This window comes from Protobothrops mucrosquamatus, unplaced genomic scaffold, assembly GCF_001527695.2.
Source record: "Protobothrops mucrosquamatus isolate PMUCROS unplaced genomic scaffold, P.Mucros_1.0 scaffold_265, whole genome shotgun sequence".
Taxonomy (NCBI): Eukaryota; Metazoa; Chordata; class Lepidosauria; order Squamata; family Viperidae; genus Protobothrops; species Protobothrops mucrosquamatus.
The window spans coordinates 111,194-130,938 of NW_015386341.1; the positions used below are offsets into that span (position 1 = coordinate 111,194).

The 19,745-nt window shown below is 36.3% G+C and overlaps 1 protein-coding gene across 1 annotated transcript in view; it reads left to right on the forward strand.

Annotated features, from left to right (window-relative positions):
- AHCTF1 (AT-hook containing transcription factor 1) overlaps positions 1 to 19,745 on the forward strand; it is a 47,743-nt gene that overhangs the window by 12,018 nt on the left and 15,980 nt on the right. The window contains exons 6-25 of the mRNA XM_015831586.1: positions 558 to 674; positions 2,042 to 2,126; positions 4,296 to 4,446; positions 6,711 to 6,843; positions 6,934 to 7,115; positions 8,378 to 8,439; positions 9,649 to 9,777; positions 10,113 to 10,203; positions 10,280 to 10,369; positions 10,527 to 10,667; positions 11,055 to 11,159; positions 12,036 to 12,129; positions 12,692 to 12,815; positions 13,042 to 13,098; positions 14,034 to 14,180; positions 14,623 to 14,807; positions 14,988 to 15,132; positions 15,238 to 15,369; positions 18,225 to 18,366; positions 18,924 to 19,074. Coding sequence (XP_015687072.1) covers positions 558 to 674; positions 2,042 to 2,126; positions 4,296 to 4,446; positions 6,711 to 6,843; positions 6,934 to 7,115; positions 8,378 to 8,439; positions 9,649 to 9,777; positions 10,113 to 10,203; positions 10,280 to 10,369; positions 10,527 to 10,667; positions 11,055 to 11,159; positions 12,036 to 12,129; positions 12,692 to 12,815; positions 13,042 to 13,098; positions 14,034 to 14,180; positions 14,623 to 14,807; positions 14,988 to 15,132; positions 15,238 to 15,369; positions 18,225 to 18,366; positions 18,924 to 19,074 — 2,463 coding nt within the window. The remainder of the gene's footprint in view (positions 1 to 557; positions 675 to 2,041; positions 2,127 to 4,295; positions 4,447 to 6,710; positions 6,844 to 6,933; positions 7,116 to 8,377; positions 8,440 to 9,648; positions 9,778 to 10,112; positions 10,204 to 10,279; positions 10,370 to 10,526; positions 10,668 to 11,054; positions 11,160 to 12,035; positions 12,130 to 12,691; positions 12,816 to 13,041; positions 13,099 to 14,033; positions 14,181 to 14,622; positions 14,808 to 14,987; positions 15,133 to 15,237; positions 15,370 to 18,224; positions 18,367 to 18,923; positions 19,075 to 19,745) is intronic.

Genomic DNA, 19,745 nt, shown 5'->3' on the forward strand with positions numbered 1-19,745 from the left:
AAAAATACAGAACATGGTGCTTGATACTGTAGATAAAGGGAAAAATTTGCAAAAACCATATTTCGTTGTGAAGTTCCAGCCTTTTCACAACAGAAGATTAATTCCAATATATTCAGTGAATCAAATAGCTTCGGTTGCTAGCTTATAGTTTAGGAAAAAATAAAGATACTCAAATGAAAAATGCATCCAACGTATGCCATTTTATTATGCATATGTTATAATTAGGATTAATGATATGGCTATCTACTTAATACTTTCGTTTCTGTAAGTTTTGAAACAGTTCCATATAATCCATCCTTTAATTCAGATAGCATAATCTTATTAGTCTATATTATAGAATGCTGCAATGTAGATTATATGTTACCCAAAATATATTTCCCCTAATTTCCATGTTGATTGTATAACTGAATTAAAGTATGATTACTGAATTTCCATCCATTATAAAACAATAAATATTTAGGAAATATGCCAAAATAATACAGTGTCCTGTAAATTAGAGAATTATTTTTAAATGTTTATCCATTTCCCATGTCTTCCATCCTACCCCTAATATTCAGATACCATTTCCAGTTAGAGGGAGGGAGAGTTCCTGTATATGCTGTTACTTTTCAAGAACCTGAAAATGATCCTCGCAATTGTTGCTACTTGTGGGCTGTCCAATCAACACAAGAAAGGTGGGTGAAGCAGTTTGGCCACTCTGATGATTGTAGATTCTAAAAATGTGTTCAAATCATGATTTAACTTATATTGCTACTCTCCAACAAGTAATTGATTCATTGGAGAGAGATGTTTTACCAGACTCTAGGCATGCAGCTTTATCTGTTTCAAAACTAAAAATCTGAAATGTAAATCTAAAATTAGGATCTTGGCAATTATCTACTCCTAAAAAGTCTTCATTTTTGCTACTTAGGTATTGAAATAGTTATATGTGTACTTATGGAAAATTAGGGACAGAATAAAAAGGGGATGATTTCAGGAATTCCTATCCCTTGTGCTTCTCCCTTCCTGTGTTGGGAAGCAGTATGAAGAGTTGAAGGAACGAAAAAGGCTAGTTCTACACTGATCCTATTGATAGATACTTTTAGAGTGGAGAAACTTCATATTGAGAATTTGTTCATTTCATCTAGGAAAAGGGGATTTGTTCTGAATTAAACATGTGTCTCTTAAAACGTTTCTTGGTTTGAAGTGCCCAGTAGAAATGACATTGGTGAATTTTAGTATGCATTGTTCTTGTGTTCTGTAGAAACGTGAAGGTGCCTGCAGTTTTTGTTAATATGTGGAATATAATTTCATGATAATTTCAATGGCATGGATCCTGGTGATTAAGCAAGTGAGATCATGCAGATCAGTCATTAAAACGAATAGGGGTAATTTGATTTTTGTGCAATTGATCGAGCTTCTACATCTGAAATAGGAATGACAACCTAGTGATAGCAATAGCACTTAGACTTATATACTGCTTCACAGTGCTTTACAGCCCTCTCTAAGTGATTTACAGAGTCAGCATATTGCCCCTAACAATCTATGTCCTCATTTTACCGACCTCAGAAGGATGGAAGGCTGAGTCAACTTTGAACTGGTCAGGATCAAACTGCTGGCAGTCAGTAGTCAATAGAATTAGCCTGCAGTACTGCATTCTAACCACTGCGCCACCATCAGTGATATCTGTTAGATGAGGGATAGGAAGTATTTTGAACTGTTGGCATAGTAGTATGGTTGTCATGCACAGGGCTAAAATTTTGATTTATTTTGCCAGGATGTTTTTTTCCCCAGTTGAGTTAGAGCTTTCTTTATCTTTCAACTGTATAAAAGACTGCTTTAAGATTATAGTAATGTTTTCATTGGCTTCACACCTCAAACAGTTGTAAAATAAGGCCTTCCATGTAAACCCTAGAGCCATAACAAAAGTTTGCTAAGGTCACAAGTTATCCTCTCTGTGATTTACTATACAGCTGTGCTTAATTTACTATCTGCCTTATATTATATAGCAAATAATTGAGATGCCTGTATTCTTTATTATAGTATTGATATTTCATTTTAGTGAAGGAGATATTCTTAGTTTACATCTGCTGCAGTTAGCTTTCAGTGACAGAAGGCGGTTAGCATCAGGACAAATCATATATGAGGTAAAGTATTATGTTTAAATTTTAAGTACTGAAGTGAAGTGTATTAGAACCTACTATAGCATTAATCTCACCACTACAAACTGCTGCTAGTTTGCTTGCATTTATTTAATTTATATTTTAAGATAATTTGGCGTCTTTCTGTAGGAGAAGTATATGCTGAACCTGTGTTTAATACTGTGGCTATTGAGATAATTCTACACATTTTAGACAGTATTAAGACATTTTTAATTTCGCGTGCACATATGTTTGCATTCAGAAGTTTCTTCTCAATTGTTAACATGTTGAGTTTTGTACTTGTATTGTCAAGTACATATTGAGTTTTTGTACTTGTTCATTATTAAAAATGAAAAAAAAGAGTTTAATAAAAGGATATAATTTAATTATTTCCTGCCACAGATTTAAAATTATTGACTTTATCAGAAGGTAAATAACGTAGTATTTGAGTGTAAATGGGATTCAGAGACAGAGGCATCAATTCCCCCCCCCCAAAAAAAAGATTGATTGCCATGGTTGTGTGATAGAAGCCATGCCCATACGTGCAACAAATAAAAGGGGGTGTCATTTCAGTTGTGCAGTTCAGCCATCATCTTCATATTTTTTGTATATCCAGCAGACATCCAGATTACATCAAGGTGTTCCATAGTCTTTATGAGATGCAGGGAAAGCAACTTGGTGCAACATTTGTAATTGCCCAATCTCTGATAGATTCTGTCAACCTTGCACAGCATTTTTCTGGGGATCATTAGCATAATAACTTGAAAGTGGGACTGAAAATGAGCAGCTCTCAGACCTGAGGTCCATATGAGAAGGAAATAGAAACATTTCCAGTAGTTTGTTTATAAGAACTAAAAAAATGAAATTATCTTTAATATTGGGTAGCTGTGATCAGATCATTCTGTATATAAATTTCAAAGCATTTATTTTAGTCTCTGGTGCTTAATGCAAAATCACTTGAACTTCGTTTTGAGTTATATTTTTAAGCAGATATTTTAATGGTTTATCAGTAATAATTTAAATATCTTTAAACTTTTTTAGAAAGAACAAGCCTCAAACATTCTGAGAGGCTTAGAAAAAATGTCACATATAAACTTCCTTCCAGGGTTAATTTTCCATTGGTTTCCATACTTATTTTTTTCATAAATTCAATGTCCTGCCTTTCCCTTTCAAAAGTTGTTTAATTTAAACAGAAGAACAGACCTGATTTTGAATTATATTCATATACTTAATCAATAGCTCATGTATAAATTGCCTAACATTGAACTAGATTCATCATAGGTACTGAAATGTCACAGCCACCTTTTTGCTTACCAACTGGATTGATATATGAATTGCCTACTGCAGGGGTATCAAACAGCCGGCCCACAGGCCAGACACGCCACGAGGAAACAGCGCCCACCCCATTGCCAGCAATGGGGAAAAAGTTCCGATATGTCGCGCCACGTCCCATGACATTGCGAGTTTGACATGTCTGGCCTACTGGATTGCACATTTTTCAGCTTGGTTATTTACTTTTACAATAAACAGAGAGGTCATTTGTGCAGTAATTATGTTTTAAAGCATTTTAAATTATTAGAAAACAAAAATGAATTGCTCTTATTTTTTAAAAAAATATCTATGCTACTAAACAATAAAATGGTTTCTGATTAAAAAAAAAAACCAACAGAATTTCCTCATTTAAAATAACTTTGGTAGTTAATATCAAGAGGTATATTGGCCTGTGACCTACTGGGAATATATGACCTGCCATTTCATTGTTCTAATTTTGTGGAAAGTAATTTAGAATAAAAGTTTTGCATCCTGGGAGAAGACACACATATATCCTCAAAGTAGTTCTAACAGATTTTTACATTTTTATTTAAAGAAGCATTGCCACTTCTCTATTACTGAACATTCATGATCGTTAGGCGGGGTTCAGTATGCTTCCTGCTCTTAGTGGACACAGTTGTTCTTTATCTTTCACTTCATTCTTAAAAATTGTCAATACCATTGATTAATGGTGTCTTAAAACTGTCAACGCCATTGATGACAGATAATACTTTAAGACCAAAAGAATTTTATCATAATTGAAAAGTGTTTTCCAAGTACCCAAGATGTTAAGCATTTGTTATTGAGAATTGAAGTTCTCACATTCTTGATCAGATACACTGACTTGATGTAATATTTTTCCAGGGTTTGGAATACTGTGAAGAAAGATACAGTCTGGACCTTACAGGGGGAGTTTCCTCTTTGAGAGGACAGCCTAGCAATATCAAATTAATTGGTTGTCAAACTATAGAAAAATTTCGAAGCCATGTTGACAGAGAAGATAGTATTAATGAAGGTTAGTATTGTACACATCACAGCTAATAATGAGAACTTGTTATGTCAGACTTATGCCTGAACGATACAATTTGTTTCTGTATAAATGTTGATTAATTTTTATGTCCTGTTTAATTCTTAGTAATAATTTGTGGTATATATTTCAGTTACAGCCTAGATACATTTTGCGAAGTCCTATAAATCTATACTAGAATTAGTATTTAACAAAAATCACTGAAATGTATGTGTGCATTCACATAGACATACAAATTTATATCTAATATAAGTGAATAGAATAGAATAACAGAGTTGTAAGGGACTTTGGAGGTTTTCCAGTCCAACCCCCTGCTTAGGCAGGAAACCCTATACCATTTCAGACAAATGGTTGTCCAATCTCTTAAAAACTTCCAGTGTTGGAGCATTCACAACTTCTGGAGGCAAGTTGTTCCCTTCTAATTGCCCTTCTACTTGCGCAGTGGAGCTTCCTAGTGTTCTTCCTGTATGGCATTGTGTTCCAATGTTAAACCCCCAGAGCTGGTGTGGAGAATGGGCAGAGGAACAGAATTAGGGTTTTTATTGCATTATCAAGCAGAATGACATATTTAGATCTGAGCAAGGACAATTAAAGGAGCTATTTCTGGCTTTAGCAGTTAGAGAATAGAATGATAGATATAGCTGCACTTTCAGCAGATCAATAAGTCACATAAATCTATATTTTCCAAGAATACTTAGTAGAGTTTCTGTTACACATTTTAGCCACAGGAACATCAGAGCAATGGGCTTGAGAATTGCATTAGTGCCTTGGGGATGTGCTTTCCACCAGTGCTAGATATGGTGGGTGGTACAATATTTTTGCTTTCACTCTGTGTGTCATCACATTCACCCATGTCCTTTTGTGCACTAGTCTGGAAATAGTATAGATTAGATTATTATTAGATTAGACCAGGGGTAGGCAACCTTGGCTCTTTTATGACTCATGGACTTCAACTCCCAGAATTCCTGAGCCAGCACAGCTGACATGTGGAAGTCCACGAGTCATAAAAGAGCCAAGGTTGCCTACCCCTGGATTAGACTATATTATTACTATTAGCTCGCCAGGTCTTTCCAACCATAAAGAGATTGGGGAGACATAATCTGAGGTGTAAAATGGTTCTTCAAGGATAGAAGATGTGTCCCGACTATAGCCTTGCATTGTGTACAGTATGTGAGTCAAAATCTTGTTGCCCATGGTAATCATTGAATAATCAAAAAGCTTCAGATGGTCACAGCTGTATACATTTCAAAAGTGACATTTAGAGCATTTTTTTTTGTTTTACACAGTGATGTAATAGCATTTTATCATTCAGTTTTGATGGTGGTTTGCTTTTAAGCATTAATCTTTAAGTTTACTTTATAAGGATAGACTAATATTTGCCAAAGATTAAATAAATTACAGTCTGTATAACCAGCTGCTTTTCATATGAAATAGTAACTGGAAATTGACATGAGGTTTTTCTTTGCTGCAAATACCAAAGGCATCTTTTTTAAAAAAGAAAAAAATGAAAGTATCACTTTTTGCCACCTTAAATGAAATAACATCTTTGAAAAAAATAAATATTTTTGGTTATGTAGATTTTGGTGAATGATTATAAAATTGAGTTTAATCCGAGAGTAGTAGGTACAGAATTAACTATAATATTTCATAAATATGGAGTATTTCTCAGGCATAATTCCTTCCACCAGGAAACAATTCTTCCATTAGCTTGTAGTTAGAGCTACAGAAGCACTTGGCTGAATTGGTTTAAATAGTGGATAGTTGGTTAATTGGGTTAAACAGTGAAATAGAAATAGATCACTGGCCTTATTCTTTTTGTGAACCAATTATTGTATTGTATGAAGAGATTAAATGGGTAGTACTCACCATAGCTGACAGCTAGCTGAACTACAATGTTAGGTCATTGGTAATTTTCTCTAACACCAATATCTAATCTGTATTTGATTGTTTTAAAGTATATAGTTTAGTTTAGTTTAGTTTAGGATTTTTTTTTTAGCTTTAGCAAAGAAAGATAACTGAGAGCAAATATCAGATGCGCTTATATTCATGCACTCTTAGTTTGGATTGAACTAAGTAGCTTAATAAATTAGGACTGCAAGACATTCAGAGATTGTACATAGCCAAGTATTTTATTATGTTGCATGGGTACCTCTTGAGATGTAAAAGAATGTAAATCTATTCCATAGAATTGTATTGATATAATTTGTACCTGCCTTTTACAGTAATTCCATCGCCTTTTCTTTTTGACCCAGTCATGTCACCTGATACAAGTGTATCTGTCTTTACCTGGCAAGTGAATACCTATGGTCAAGGCAAGCCATCTACCTACTTAGGTATTTTTGATATAAATCGCTGGTATCATGCTCAGATGCCAGATTCATTAAGGTAAGTGATAGTTTCTTCTTACCATAAAATTTCAGAAAGAATAGGTGTTAATACTGTCAGATTTACTTCTTCTTTGTCTGTTTTCTTAAGGCCAGGGGAATTTTTACACAATTGTCCATATTTTGCATTATGGTCTTTGGATGCTATGGGGAGCATCACGTCTCCAAATCATATTTTGGATGTCTTGGTACATGAACGAAGCTTTACTCGGGGAGTGCCTCCTTCAAATCCTCCCCCTGAACAGTTTTTTAACCCAAGCACGTACAGTTTTGGTAAGTGTATTATCAACTGCTTTTATGGGAGCATTCTGAAGTTATTGCACCCACAATATACTTTTGAAATATTGTTGTGATGATGGCCTTTCCAGGTCCGAAAAAGTGGGATAAAAATCTAATAAGAATAATGCACGTTCTGCTGCAATAGATCAAGTAGTGCCATTAATTTGTATGTCAGCTGCAGGAAAACTACTGTGTAAAGCTCAGATTTATTCTTAATACAGATAGTCCTCAACTTACAATCATTTGTTTAGTGACAGCTTGAAGTTACAACAGCCTGAAAAAAGTGATATATGACCATTTGTCACGTGACTGTTGTAGCAATTCTGTGGTCACATTATCAGAATTTGGAGTCTTGACACTTGGCATGTATTTAGACAGTGGCAATGTCCCGGAGTCATGTGACCACCTTTTGTGACCTTCTGACAAGCAAAGCCAATGGGGAAGCCAGATTCACTTAACAACCAGGTTACTAACTTAAAAACTGCAATGATTCATTTGACAATTGTAGCAAGAAAGATCATAAAATGGGGCAAAACTCACTTCACTGACTTGCTTAGCAACTGAAATTTTGGGCTCAATTGTGGTTGTAAGTCAAGGACTACCTGTACATGAAATGTACATTGCTGCATTTTGATATAAAATATTAACATCCTAGTGTCTCCTTTGGTTAGTGCTAGTGATAAAAAATATGATTCTTTCCTACGATGCTTACTTAACGTTAAATGTCAACTATATTACTTGTTATGCTCTGTCTCAGGGAGTACCATTTAATTTTAGAATTAAATGTTGGGATTTGGGCAAACATTAGTATTGGAAAAGCTACTCTCTTCTTTTTTCTTTAAGCCGGTGCCCTTTCTTGTACTTTATTTTGTTGTGTGCATAACCGTTGTTTTTGCAAACTTTCCTCCTGCTTCTATTGTACAGGGGCCAGAAGTTGATTTAATGTACTAGATCAATACTGTCAAAGTAGTAGCATACTGGAGAGCCGTCATTATCCCTAGCTTGATTTTAAAATTATCAAACATATTTCAAGAGTCAGACTGATTCATTGAATTAAATTATAGTCCATTGATTTGGACAGAGACCTGGATATAGACTGAGGGAATTTAACTCTTCATCTTATACAATTATCGTCTCTGCATCAGTGCCCCAATGTATGCTAGCAATGTTGAAATAAAATTGCTGGAAAGCTTTGCTTTCATTATAATATCAGTATTTTGCCTCTCATTATTCTAACGAAAAACTCTATTCCACAGATGCCACTTGTTTACTGAATTGTGGAATAGTTCATATGTCTTGCACAGGATTTCAAAAAGATGTAAGTATTATTTCTTTACTGCTATATTATGGCATTCTATTTATTATCTTCTTTTTCAATTCATAAACATGTGAATCGGCTTTACTTTGGAAACTTCATTTCTGCCTAAAAAAAAAAAAATCTAGTGGTTTAATAGTTAGTCGTTGATTTTGGTTCTAACTCTGCAGAACCAGTTTGGTCTAGTAGTTAAGGCATCAGGCCAGAAACTAGGCAACTGAATTCTAGTTTTACCATAAGGCATGGAAGCCAGCTAGATCATTCTCTCAGGTGAAAACGGGTATATCAGTTCCTGTCTCAACCAGTTGGATCAACACTTGGTTGATATGGGAAAATAGAACCCTGGAGCTGGCAGTGCAAAAGTTATGATTTCTATATGCCTGCTTACACCTTTCACTATAGTTGCTGAGACCAGAACCTACCACTCCCTTTAAAAATGTTTACTTTCCCACTTTTAAACATTTTACATATTTTCTAAACGGGTACAGGTAATCCTTGAATTACGACCACAGTGGAGCCTGCCCATCATGATTGCAAATCATGACAGTTGTGAAATGGGTCAGTCACTTGACTGATCTAGTCTTACAGTTTTTCTTGCAATAGTCATTAATTGAAGCATCCCAGTTGTTAACTAATGGCTCATTATGGGCACAGTTTTACCAAAAATTGGAAGCAAATGCCAGTTTTTAACAAAACGGTTGTAAAAACATCCTGGGACCGTGGGATGCTGCAAGTGACCAGATATGTGGCCTGGTTGCTGAGCACCCAAAGTGTGGCCATTTGACTGTGGGGAGGGGCAACTGTCAGAACTTCAAATCAGATCATAAATACTCTACCCCGGTAGGTTTGTCAGAACTTTTGAACAGTCACTAAGTGACAGGTCATAAGTCATGGACTACCTGTATTTGGAATCATTTAAAAAGTAGTTCTTAAACATTTATGACTTTTTGTACCATGGTACGCAGTTTTTCAGAGGCACTTGAGCAGCACAAAGCCTGTCCAAGTTACTGGGTCTTGATTTCTACTGTCCTGCCTATACCAATCACAGTTACATTTATTTCTTTATAGCTTCTTTGCCTGGTATAGAGAATATGAAAGGCAGACAATAATTTATATGCCTTTATTTTGACAAGAATTGTTTAATTTATGTAGTGATTTTTCAGTGTTCTACAGACAGTTTGTCCTAATGCAAAATTATTTGATTAATTGCAGACATTGCATTTCTTAAAAAATTCTGGCTGTTCATTAAATGAAACTATTCCTGAGGGTTATAATAGATGCCTTATTGCTGGTTTACTGTCTCCAAGATTTATTGATATACAGCCAACAAATCTGAGCCAGGTGAGTTTATGATGAAGATATGATTGAAAATGCAGTTGTTCTGTTACTTGATTCTTAAATTTTAGTAAATCGAGTAAATCGGTGATTGGCATGGCTATCTTTGCGAAAGAGGGAATAAATTGACTATAAAAGTTGGCAAACCCCAGAAAACTTTGAACCCATAATTACTGACTCCTGACTGAGCAGACCCAGTGTGTCCATATCCCTAGCTGGATCCAGCATGTCAGATGCTATGCAGCTACAGCCGGATTACATTTTTAATGCTGAAATTGTGAATCACTGATGCCGTGAAATGCAGAGATAAGTGCATTTTCTTTTTGAATTTTTTTTTTTAGGCAGAGCAGTTTGAAGCTGTGTTATCAACTGCTATCCAGACAAGTTCTTTGGGGCTCCTCACTAGCTGCATCAAACAGTGGACTGCTGAAGGTAAACGTAAGTTTGTTGTTCAATAAAATTATTTTGTTAAATAACTTCTATAATTTATGCTTTTTGTTTTTTGAAGAGCAACCAGATTCTGCACCCAACTTGCGTTTTATTCTCGAATGGGCGTGGAGTAAAGTTGTTAAAACAAAAGAAGACTTCATTCGTCTCTGTAAGTAACATAATGTGTTTTGAAACAGTGGACTATCAAGTTATTATTTACAGAAATTATTCGGTAATTAGGCTTAATTGTTTGATTAATTATATTGAATAAAAACATGTTGAATTCTGAGCCTTAGCTAAAGTTGTCAAAACTCTATTTTTTTAAGGTGGTCCCTTATTTGATGGGTCATCTAACTTCATTGGTCCACAGACTGTACAGTCTCTCCAGCGCTGTGAGTTGCTTCTTAGCAACCTTAACACGGTGTTAAACTATTTTATCATGGAAGCTCAAGAACTAACTGAAAAAGGTATGTAAATGTCATAAAGTTTAAGGTGCCCATTTTATATTACCTTTTAACAAATAGGAATCTTACATTCTCCTTCATGTATTTGTATGTCCACTGTTGTATGGTCATTTTCTCCTTTGAATTAGAAAATAAAGATGATTTGATCTCCAGATCCGATACAGAAAAGTTTAAAAGAAAGCTTGATTTGTTATCTTATTCTTGGTATAGAGGAAATTTTATATCCTGTGCAGATTATTTGTGGCTATATTTGGATTAAAGCTAGAATGCCTATATAATCATGAATGAACTAAATGATTCCTCTGTCTTTAAGATGACAAATTATTACCCATACCTTCTCAAGGTTAGATGAAGTTTTTTTTAAAAAGCAAGTCTGTTCATTTTTTTTAGGCATTACAGATCTAACAAACAAACAGATTGTAACCAGTCTCCTTTCACAATATTTACAAGTGGTCATCTGGTTCTGTCGATCTAATCTCCTTCCAGAAAATTTAGGTAGGTCTCCTTCAGCTGTCTTATTTCAGTAATAGGATATTTCCTATTTTATTACTAGTATATATCTATTTCTTATGGAAAAATTAACATCATTTTGAAAAAGTTAATTTCTTGAAATTCTAGATTTCAGATATGCACATTAAGAACTCATAGAAGAATGTGCTTCAAAAAGAACTGCTGAAACTGTACTCTTTTTTTCTAAAGGCATGCTTGTAACCAATTTTCCAGAAGCAAGAATGAGAAACAGAAACTTTTATTTTCTATTTGTAAGACTTTCTCTCTCTCTCTCTCTCTCTCTCTCTCTCTCTCTCTCTCTCTCTCTCTCTTTTTCTTCCTTCCTTCCTTCCTTCTTTTCTTTCTTTCTTTCTTTCTCTCTCTCTCTCTCTCTCTCTCTTTCTTTCTTTCTTTCTTTTTCTTCCTTCCTTCCTTCCTTCCTTCCTTCCTTTTCCTTCCTTCCTTCTTTTCTTTCTTTCTTTCTCTCTCTCTCTCTTTCTTTCTTCCTTCCTTTTCCTTCCTTCTTTTCTTTCTTTCTTTCTTTCTTCTTTCTTTCTTTCTTTCTTTCTTTCTTCATGGAACTACAAATTTTCTAGTTTTCTTAGCAAATAACTTGTTCTCTTTCTCTGGACATATATGAAGAAGGCAGTGTTCAATTAGTCTTTCATTCAGTTGTGGAAAGTTGAAAACACCTTGATGGATCTTTATTTTCTTGATAGTGACTAAAACTAATCGCTGCAAATTGAAATGATCCTTGAATTTGAACCTGTTCTTGTAAAAAAAAAAAAATCTGCTTTCACATATTAACAGGATTAACCAGGAGTACTGGGTCATTATTTTGCACCTGATATTTTAAAATGAGTTTTCATTTTTTTTATGCAGAGGAAGACATGCATTTGTCAAAATCTTTCTATAATTACCAACATATTCAACGATTTTATATCAATTGTCATCAAAAATTGGAACGCTTATCAAGGTAAGAGTTTTTTAAAGTGTGTTAAGTCTCAATGAAAGGATTTTAACAACTGTGAGCAGCTTGCAAGTGGCAAGGGGAAGGACACCAAGGTTTATGTAAAAAGTTATTCAGTGCATGTTTATAAAACTCAAAAATGGATAGGGAGAAAATGTCACTAGTCATTTTCTTGCTGGCATTTGGGATGCCTGTTTATTTCCTTTTTTGTGGCACATAGGGTGGTTCAGTGTCTGCCTTCCTTTTTTTCTTCATTTTATACAACTGAGCAATATCTTGTTCTTTGCGGGCCCTTTATAAATTGTTAAGTCTTTCTAGATGAGATTTATTAAAGCATGTGGCAAATAACTGGCCACACTTTTCAATTAAAAATGTGATTTTAGAGACTACCCTTTTGCATATGCTTCTACATAAATTCCTTAGCTTTTACTGTTTGGTTGAAGTTTTTGGTTTTTTAGTGAATAAATTTTGAAGGAAGAAAAATTTGAATTGCATGATTTGTTACTAAATAGACTTTTTAAACTTGCTTTTAACAATAGGAAATTAAATGCCTGCCTTCCTGTTATAGGGGCAAATGGAACCCTGATTGTTTGATGATTGATGGCATGATTTCCCAGTTAGGTGATTCAGTTGTGAAGTTGTGGCAGAAAGATGATGGGGGGACTGGAAAGTATCCCCCTCCGACATTACATGTAAGTAACATGAATAAGACAGGCAATTTTGGGTAGTGGTTTAAGGCAGTAGGCTAGTAACTGGGAGATTGGATTCTAGTCCTGCCTTAGGCACAAAGCTAGCTGGGTAATTTCTGAAAGTCTGAAAAGTGCATGACTTTGTCCAGGAAATTGCCAGTAATGAAGAATTTTGTAAAAGATATGCTGCATTTGAATAATTGACTTAGTGTGTGTGTTCTAATTATAGGCATTGCTTGATCTCTACTTGTTAGAAAACACTGAAGAACTCTACAAGCATGCAATTGTATCCTTTCAGAAACATAAAATATGACAATGGCTGCCGCATATTTCATTTTCAAGTTTTAAAATATAATTGTTCTTTTAAAAATTAACACTTTCTATTATCATTTCTGTCCAGCACTTACAAAATAAATGAAAACATGGATATTATTGGTTTGAATAATACAATATTGAACCTGGGAGGAGTTTGCTATTTACAAGTCTGTTTCCTACTTTGTAGGTCTCTCCACATTTGCATATTCAGTTGAGACTTCTATTATCCTTTAGGCCAGTGTTTCTCAACCTTGACAATTTTAAGGCATGTGGACTTCAACTCCCAGCATTCCACAGCCAGCATTGCTGGCTGTGGAATTCTGGGAGTTGAAGTCCACATGCCTTAAAATTGTCACGGTTGAGAAACACTGCTTTAGGCCCAGAAAAGAGCACAATTAATCCAGTTCATGCAAAGTACACGGATGATTTTTTAAAAAATTTTGTACCTTTGCAAAGATAAAACATCACAAAACATCATGAAACATCACAGTTGTATGCAGAGCAGGAATTGTTTTAAACTCAGGACAAATCTGTCTTGAATTAAAGACACTTCTGACATGTTTTTAAGAATCTTTTGTGTGTCATAGTCATAGTTTTGACTCAGAACAGTTCAAATGAAGCATTTTGCAGGTCCCTAATGCCAAGCTATGGAGAGGCCAAAGTTCTTGTATGTTCTTTACTTTCTTAATTTCAGTAATTCAAAATTTTTACTGTGAAGTTACATTTGCAAGACAGAATTGTGGCTTCAGAATTCATTTACATTAAAGATTGAAATTATATATGTTTTAATATTGTTAATGAGATTTTACAAGATAAAATTGTAGCAAAATATATTTATAAAATAGGAATGTTCTATTATTTCATAGGAAACATAACTCTCTCAGTTATCCTTAATAAGCTAATTAGACTATTTATTTATTACTGGATATCATGCATTCCTGTCCAAACAGAACAGATACTTCAGTGGATTCCTTCCCAACAGCCTTTGCAGTTCCAATAGGTCTGGTTAACCTAATTCAGGGTTTTTGGTGTTTGGATCATAATGACTATGAGGTCAGTATAAAATAGCAGTTCAATTATTTTATTTATTATTGGATTTATATTTTACGTCTTGGCTTATATAAGTTTTCAGTGCTTCTTGAGAAAGTGCATTAAAGTACTCTAGAGCAGGGGTTCCCAACCCACGGTCCATGGACCGGCACCAGTCTGCAGCATGCCAGAAACCGGGGCCCACAAACAAGCGAAGCTCTATCTGTGGGATGCAGGCAGCATGAGAAACCACGCCCCCCTCTGATCTGCAGAAAAACCTCTCAGCCAACATACTACATAAGAAGAAGAAATTAAAATTGGCAATCTGGATAATACAAACTTGGAATAGCTGTACAAAGTACTAGACACACACACACACACACACACACACACCAGAGAAAATACTAGTTTAGATTATTCATATACTTTTTATTTCTATTCTAATTATAACCTTGCGCTTTTGCAGAATTCTCTGTCCTATCTGTTTCATCCAGCTACAATCAAATTGCCCTGGCAACACATGCGGATCATTCAAGCTTTGATGTGTCAAGGAGAGCACAAGCGAGCCCTTCGATATATACACATGATGAAACCATCCATGATAAATAGCACTGAAGTTGCACTCCACCTTACTGTCTTACTATATAACAGGTAAAGCACATCTTTATCTTTTGTAATATTATAAAGAAAAATGATCCTCAAATATATAGCAGTCTATCAAAATTACTATTTTTTTTAATCAAATGCATAGGATATTAACAGTTTTTAATGTAGTTTTTTTTCCTGAAGAAGAAAAATCTGCCAGAATTCTAATTCTGAATTTAATTTCAGTTGCATGGTGGAAGCTTGGAACGTGTTACGGCAACATTCTAGCCAATTAAATGTCGAAGAGATGCTCAAACATGTTTATGAAATTTGTCAGGAACTCGGATTGATGGAAGATTTACTAAAATTGCCATTCACAGAAACTGAACAAGTAAGTCAGAACAAAAATACAATCTAAGGAGTAACATTTAAAAAAAAAAGCAGCGGATGAATCATTAATACAATGGCATTACATGTGTCTGTTTATCTTCTGTAGGAATGTCTAGAGAAGTTTTTACAGACAAGTGCTGGTATCAACAATCATGAGTTTCTTTTAGTTCACCACCTCCAGAGGGCCAACTACATTCCTGCCCTACAGCTGAATCAGTCTTTGAAGATAAATCTCATGGTAAATCATAACATTTGGGAGTACACGTGAGAAATTAAGATGTCTATTTTCTAAAGTTACTGTTGTGGAAATCTGTTGCTCCAAGCTAAAATTAACTCCATCCACATAAAAAATTGAAGGTAGGAATGGCATTCCTACTGTTAAACTCGGTAGCCCCACAACACAAATTGGGAGCTGTTGGCGGGGGAGGGAGTTAAGATGGAGATAGGGTTAGTTTATCTCCTATAAATGAAATAGAGACTTCCTGTTCATAATCCTACTCTAAAATTCCTTGGAAAAAGAGGCTCCGAAAAACTTTGGACCTATTGTTTGTAAGTGACAGCATAATCTCAATACATAGCTTCTTGTGGTTCTCGAGAATGTTGGGAATAAGAGTTGCTGCTACCTCTTCATCACCCAATTATTTCATAGTTACTGGTTGCATATCCTCTAAGAGTTGTGTGTGTGTGTGTGTGTGTACGTGTGTGTGTGTGTGTGTGCATGCGCACGCATGTGTGCCTGCCTGCCTTGGAGTCAGTGTTGAGCTGCTTGGACAAGTCCCTGCAGTTTTCTTGAAAAGGTTTTTCAGAGGTGGTTTGCCATTGCTTCCTTCCAAGGGCTGAAATAAAATGACTAGCCCAGGATCACCCATCTGGCTTGATCCCTAAGGTGGGACTAGAACTCATGGTCTCACAGTTTCTAGCCTGATGCTTTAACCACTACACCATACTGGCTCTTTTTTATAATTGCCAGCAGCATGCATTCTAACAATAAACACAGTAATAATTCCCCCCAAAACTATTTTGGATTTATTATCAAATGTGGCTTCTAAATATCTCATAAGTAAGAATACTAAGAAGTATAATTCATTGGTTAAATCTCAGAACCATAAACATAACATTTGTTTTTAGATTTCAGAAATAAATTTATGCATCCCCAAAGAACAGTTATAATCACATGCTCCTTTTTTTGGCAGCTCACACATTAACAATATTTCAAAACTAGTAGCAAATCAGGTATAGCCTTATTTTTACAGTTGTTTTGCCTAAATAGTTAAGATAAGCTGCACTCTGAATTAAAAAAAAACAGCTCTTAACATAGAGAGTAACTACAATAACTCAAAAAAAAGGCTTCTTAATTTACCCCATCACAATTTACAACATGCATAATTACTTATTTTTGCACAAGTATTCAGTCTTACTGTTTTCATGAAAAAAAAAAGACTTGTTTGGGGTTTGAAGTGAAGACAGTATATTTTGGAGTTTCTGTCAAATTGATCTGTTCTGTTGAACTGAACTGATCCTCATTGGCCACAATTTGGCAGAAACTGGGAATTTGAGGCAAGGAATCTTTAATGCGATGTGAAAAAATCATCTTGTGAGACAGGAAGAAGAGCTGCAACCTAAACAACTGCTTGATGAGTGAATGAGTCCAAAACAGGAATGAGGGTGGAGGAAGCATCTCAGAACTGGCCCTCCCTAAAGGAAGGGGAGGGGGGGAAAGCATTTTCAGACTGGCAAGATTTTGTTACTGTAATCTTGCAATAAAGATAGTATTAATTTGGTTTTGGTTTGCTGGCCTAGCCAGGGCTTTTCAACCAGTGGTATGGGCACCACCTGTGGCACATTGGCACCTGGCAGGTGGTACGCGCCCATCCTAGAAAAGTGGTAGCGGGGGAGGGGAATGAGCTGAACCGGTGGCAGCACCGCACAAGCCTGAGCGAGAGATGGCTGGAGCTGCAGGGCTGTCAGGGCTCAGTGGAAGCGCCAGAATCAGTGCAAGGCTCCAGCTGGAGCTCGGCGCTGATCCTGGCGCTTCTGCTGATCCCAGAAGAAGCACCAATCAGCTGGAATGTTGCGGCATCTCCAGGGTCTTGTGATTTACATTCAGATGCTTGGCAACTGATTCATATTTATGATGGTCACAGTGTCCCAGGGTCATGTGAAGTGACCAAAACCTGCTGCAACCACCCAGCAGACGGGGTGGGGGAATAATAACCAAACACCTCCCCCACCCCACCCCCGCTGCCAATCCTCAACAGAAATGCTCACAACAATGAAAACCTTGGACAGGAGGAAGAGCGCCACTGGGCACTGTCTTGCTCGGCTGTGGCTTGGGGGGCACTTTTTTCAGTGCCATTGTAACTTTGAACAGTCACTAAGCGAACTGTTGTAAGTCGAGAACTACCTGTACTTCATCACTTTTTTCCTCTTTTTTTGGTCAACAAGTTTTTGACACCTTGCTAGGCGACTGGTGGTACTCGGATGTTGCCATATCCTAAAAGTGGTACAATGGGTGAAAAGGTTGAAAAGCCCTGGTCTAGACAACCTGATAGAATCTTGCAAAAATAATAGGTCAGGGCTGGGGCATGTTGTTTCTTCTTCCGTCTTCCTCTTTGTGGCCTCTATCCTGGCCTGACCACGGCTTTCCCCAGCAGCTTTTCCTTTCCCTGTTTCCTCTTATCTGCTGTTACTGTCCAAGCACAGCCATTGCAATCCATCTCTGTCCCTTTTCCTTGCAGTTCCTTTTCCCCTCCCTTCTTTGTTGCTCTTAGTTATTCCTCGGCTGTTTTTCTACTTCCAAAATATGTCAATGCAAAAATCACTCTCCAAGGCAGCATGTTATCCAGACCAATTACATGCATGGAAATGTTTATACATAGAACATTTTACACATTTCTATTTACTATTAACTTGGCATCAGGATTTACTCATGTTCAGATCCACTTGGTCTGTGACTGATCTTGTTCCAATTTATGTACATGGGTTTGTAATTGCCATAAAGGGTGGCAGAAGGGAAAATAACAAACAAACTTCAATTGTCTTTCAGCTGTTCTAGTGCATTCTTCATTCAGAATTCTTTTTATTCTTAAATAGAATGATCCTCAATGGAGAGAGAGATCAGTTGCCAGAAATTCCATATTAGACCATTATGGCAAAGTTCTGCCTCGAATTCAAAAGAAGTTAGCCATAGAGCGAGCCAAGCCTTACCATTTGCCATCTTCACTACGGCGGGAAAGTAAGTTGCTCGTTCAATGAAAATTGTAGAAATCTATTTTAAGAATGTCTGTGGAAATGATCAGTCATCCAGGTCATAGTTGTCTCAAAGATGCTTTTCTCTTCAAAAGGCAACTGGACTGTTTTTTTCCTTGAGGAGGAAGAAGAAAACGTTTCGCTTCTCATCCAAATAGCTTCATCAGTTCTGTTGGCCAGGGGATGGAAGGATAGGTTCTGATAGGGTGGTGGGGAGGGGGAGGAGAAAGGATGGTATTTCTTTGCAGTCATCTAGTTGTTAGCACTCTCTCTGAGAGCTGATGAGGCCACTTGGGGGTTTATCTGTGCCCTCAGGGTCACTTGAATCGGGATGCAATTGGTTGTGGAATTTTCTTGGAACTGCTGCCAGGGCTACCTTGTAGACTCGAGATAGGTGGCGTCGTATTCCTCCCCCTCTGTTGCGGGAGGGGTGTTTCCTCCTTCCCCCTAATATAGATGGATTTTTTTACCCCTCTTTCAAACCAAATTTAAGAATATTAATTTTTTAATTTCTGTGTTTACTTGATTTATTTTTCTTTCTAGTTTTAAGACCAAAACCATTATCAACCGTTGCAAAACAGATTACTACTGGAAATGTAATTACAAAAGCAACTTTCATCAATAATGTATTGTCCAAAATTGGAGAAGTGTGGGCAGGAAGTGAACAGAAAAACAAGTCACTTGAGAATGATATGTAAGTATTTATTTCACTACTCTGGCATACACGGGTATAATTCAGCCAAAAGATTGGTATATCAATTTGATAGGGTCTTCCCGGTCCTAACACTCTCCAAGTTGGCCTGAGCTCTGTTTGCAGTATCTTGCTGAGCCTCTGCAGGCAGAAAACTGTTGCAACACCCCTGTGCCTTTCCCAGTGGAAGGCAACCACAACTCTTTTGGGTAGCCCTTAGATTCCATTTACAGTCCTACAAGAGCATTTGGGCATTTGAAAGTAAGGCCGAGAACATTGGTGCTCTCTTTCTTTCTGGCACTTTTGCCTGTTTCCTCTATAGAGAAGATAAGACAACCAGAGCCCTCCACTTTTCTCCTGTATGGATAATACCATTTTGTTTGTGCTGGCCTTTGGACTTCCCCTACATAGAAAAATGAAGGAGTCATTTTTGAGGAGTTGGCAAGACATGATATCGGAGCCACCATGATATCGGAGCCACCAGCATCCTGTGTTAGGATATCATTGTGATATCTGTTGCCTATCCCTAAAGCTACAGAGAAATTGTTTTCAGTCTTCATTCTGTTATTCTGATATTGCTTCACTAGTTTAGTAGTGGGCTTTAAATTAGTAGAAACATTGGGTTAGAAAATAAGAACTAATAGTCAAGTGCTGGAGATACCAATAACATGGAG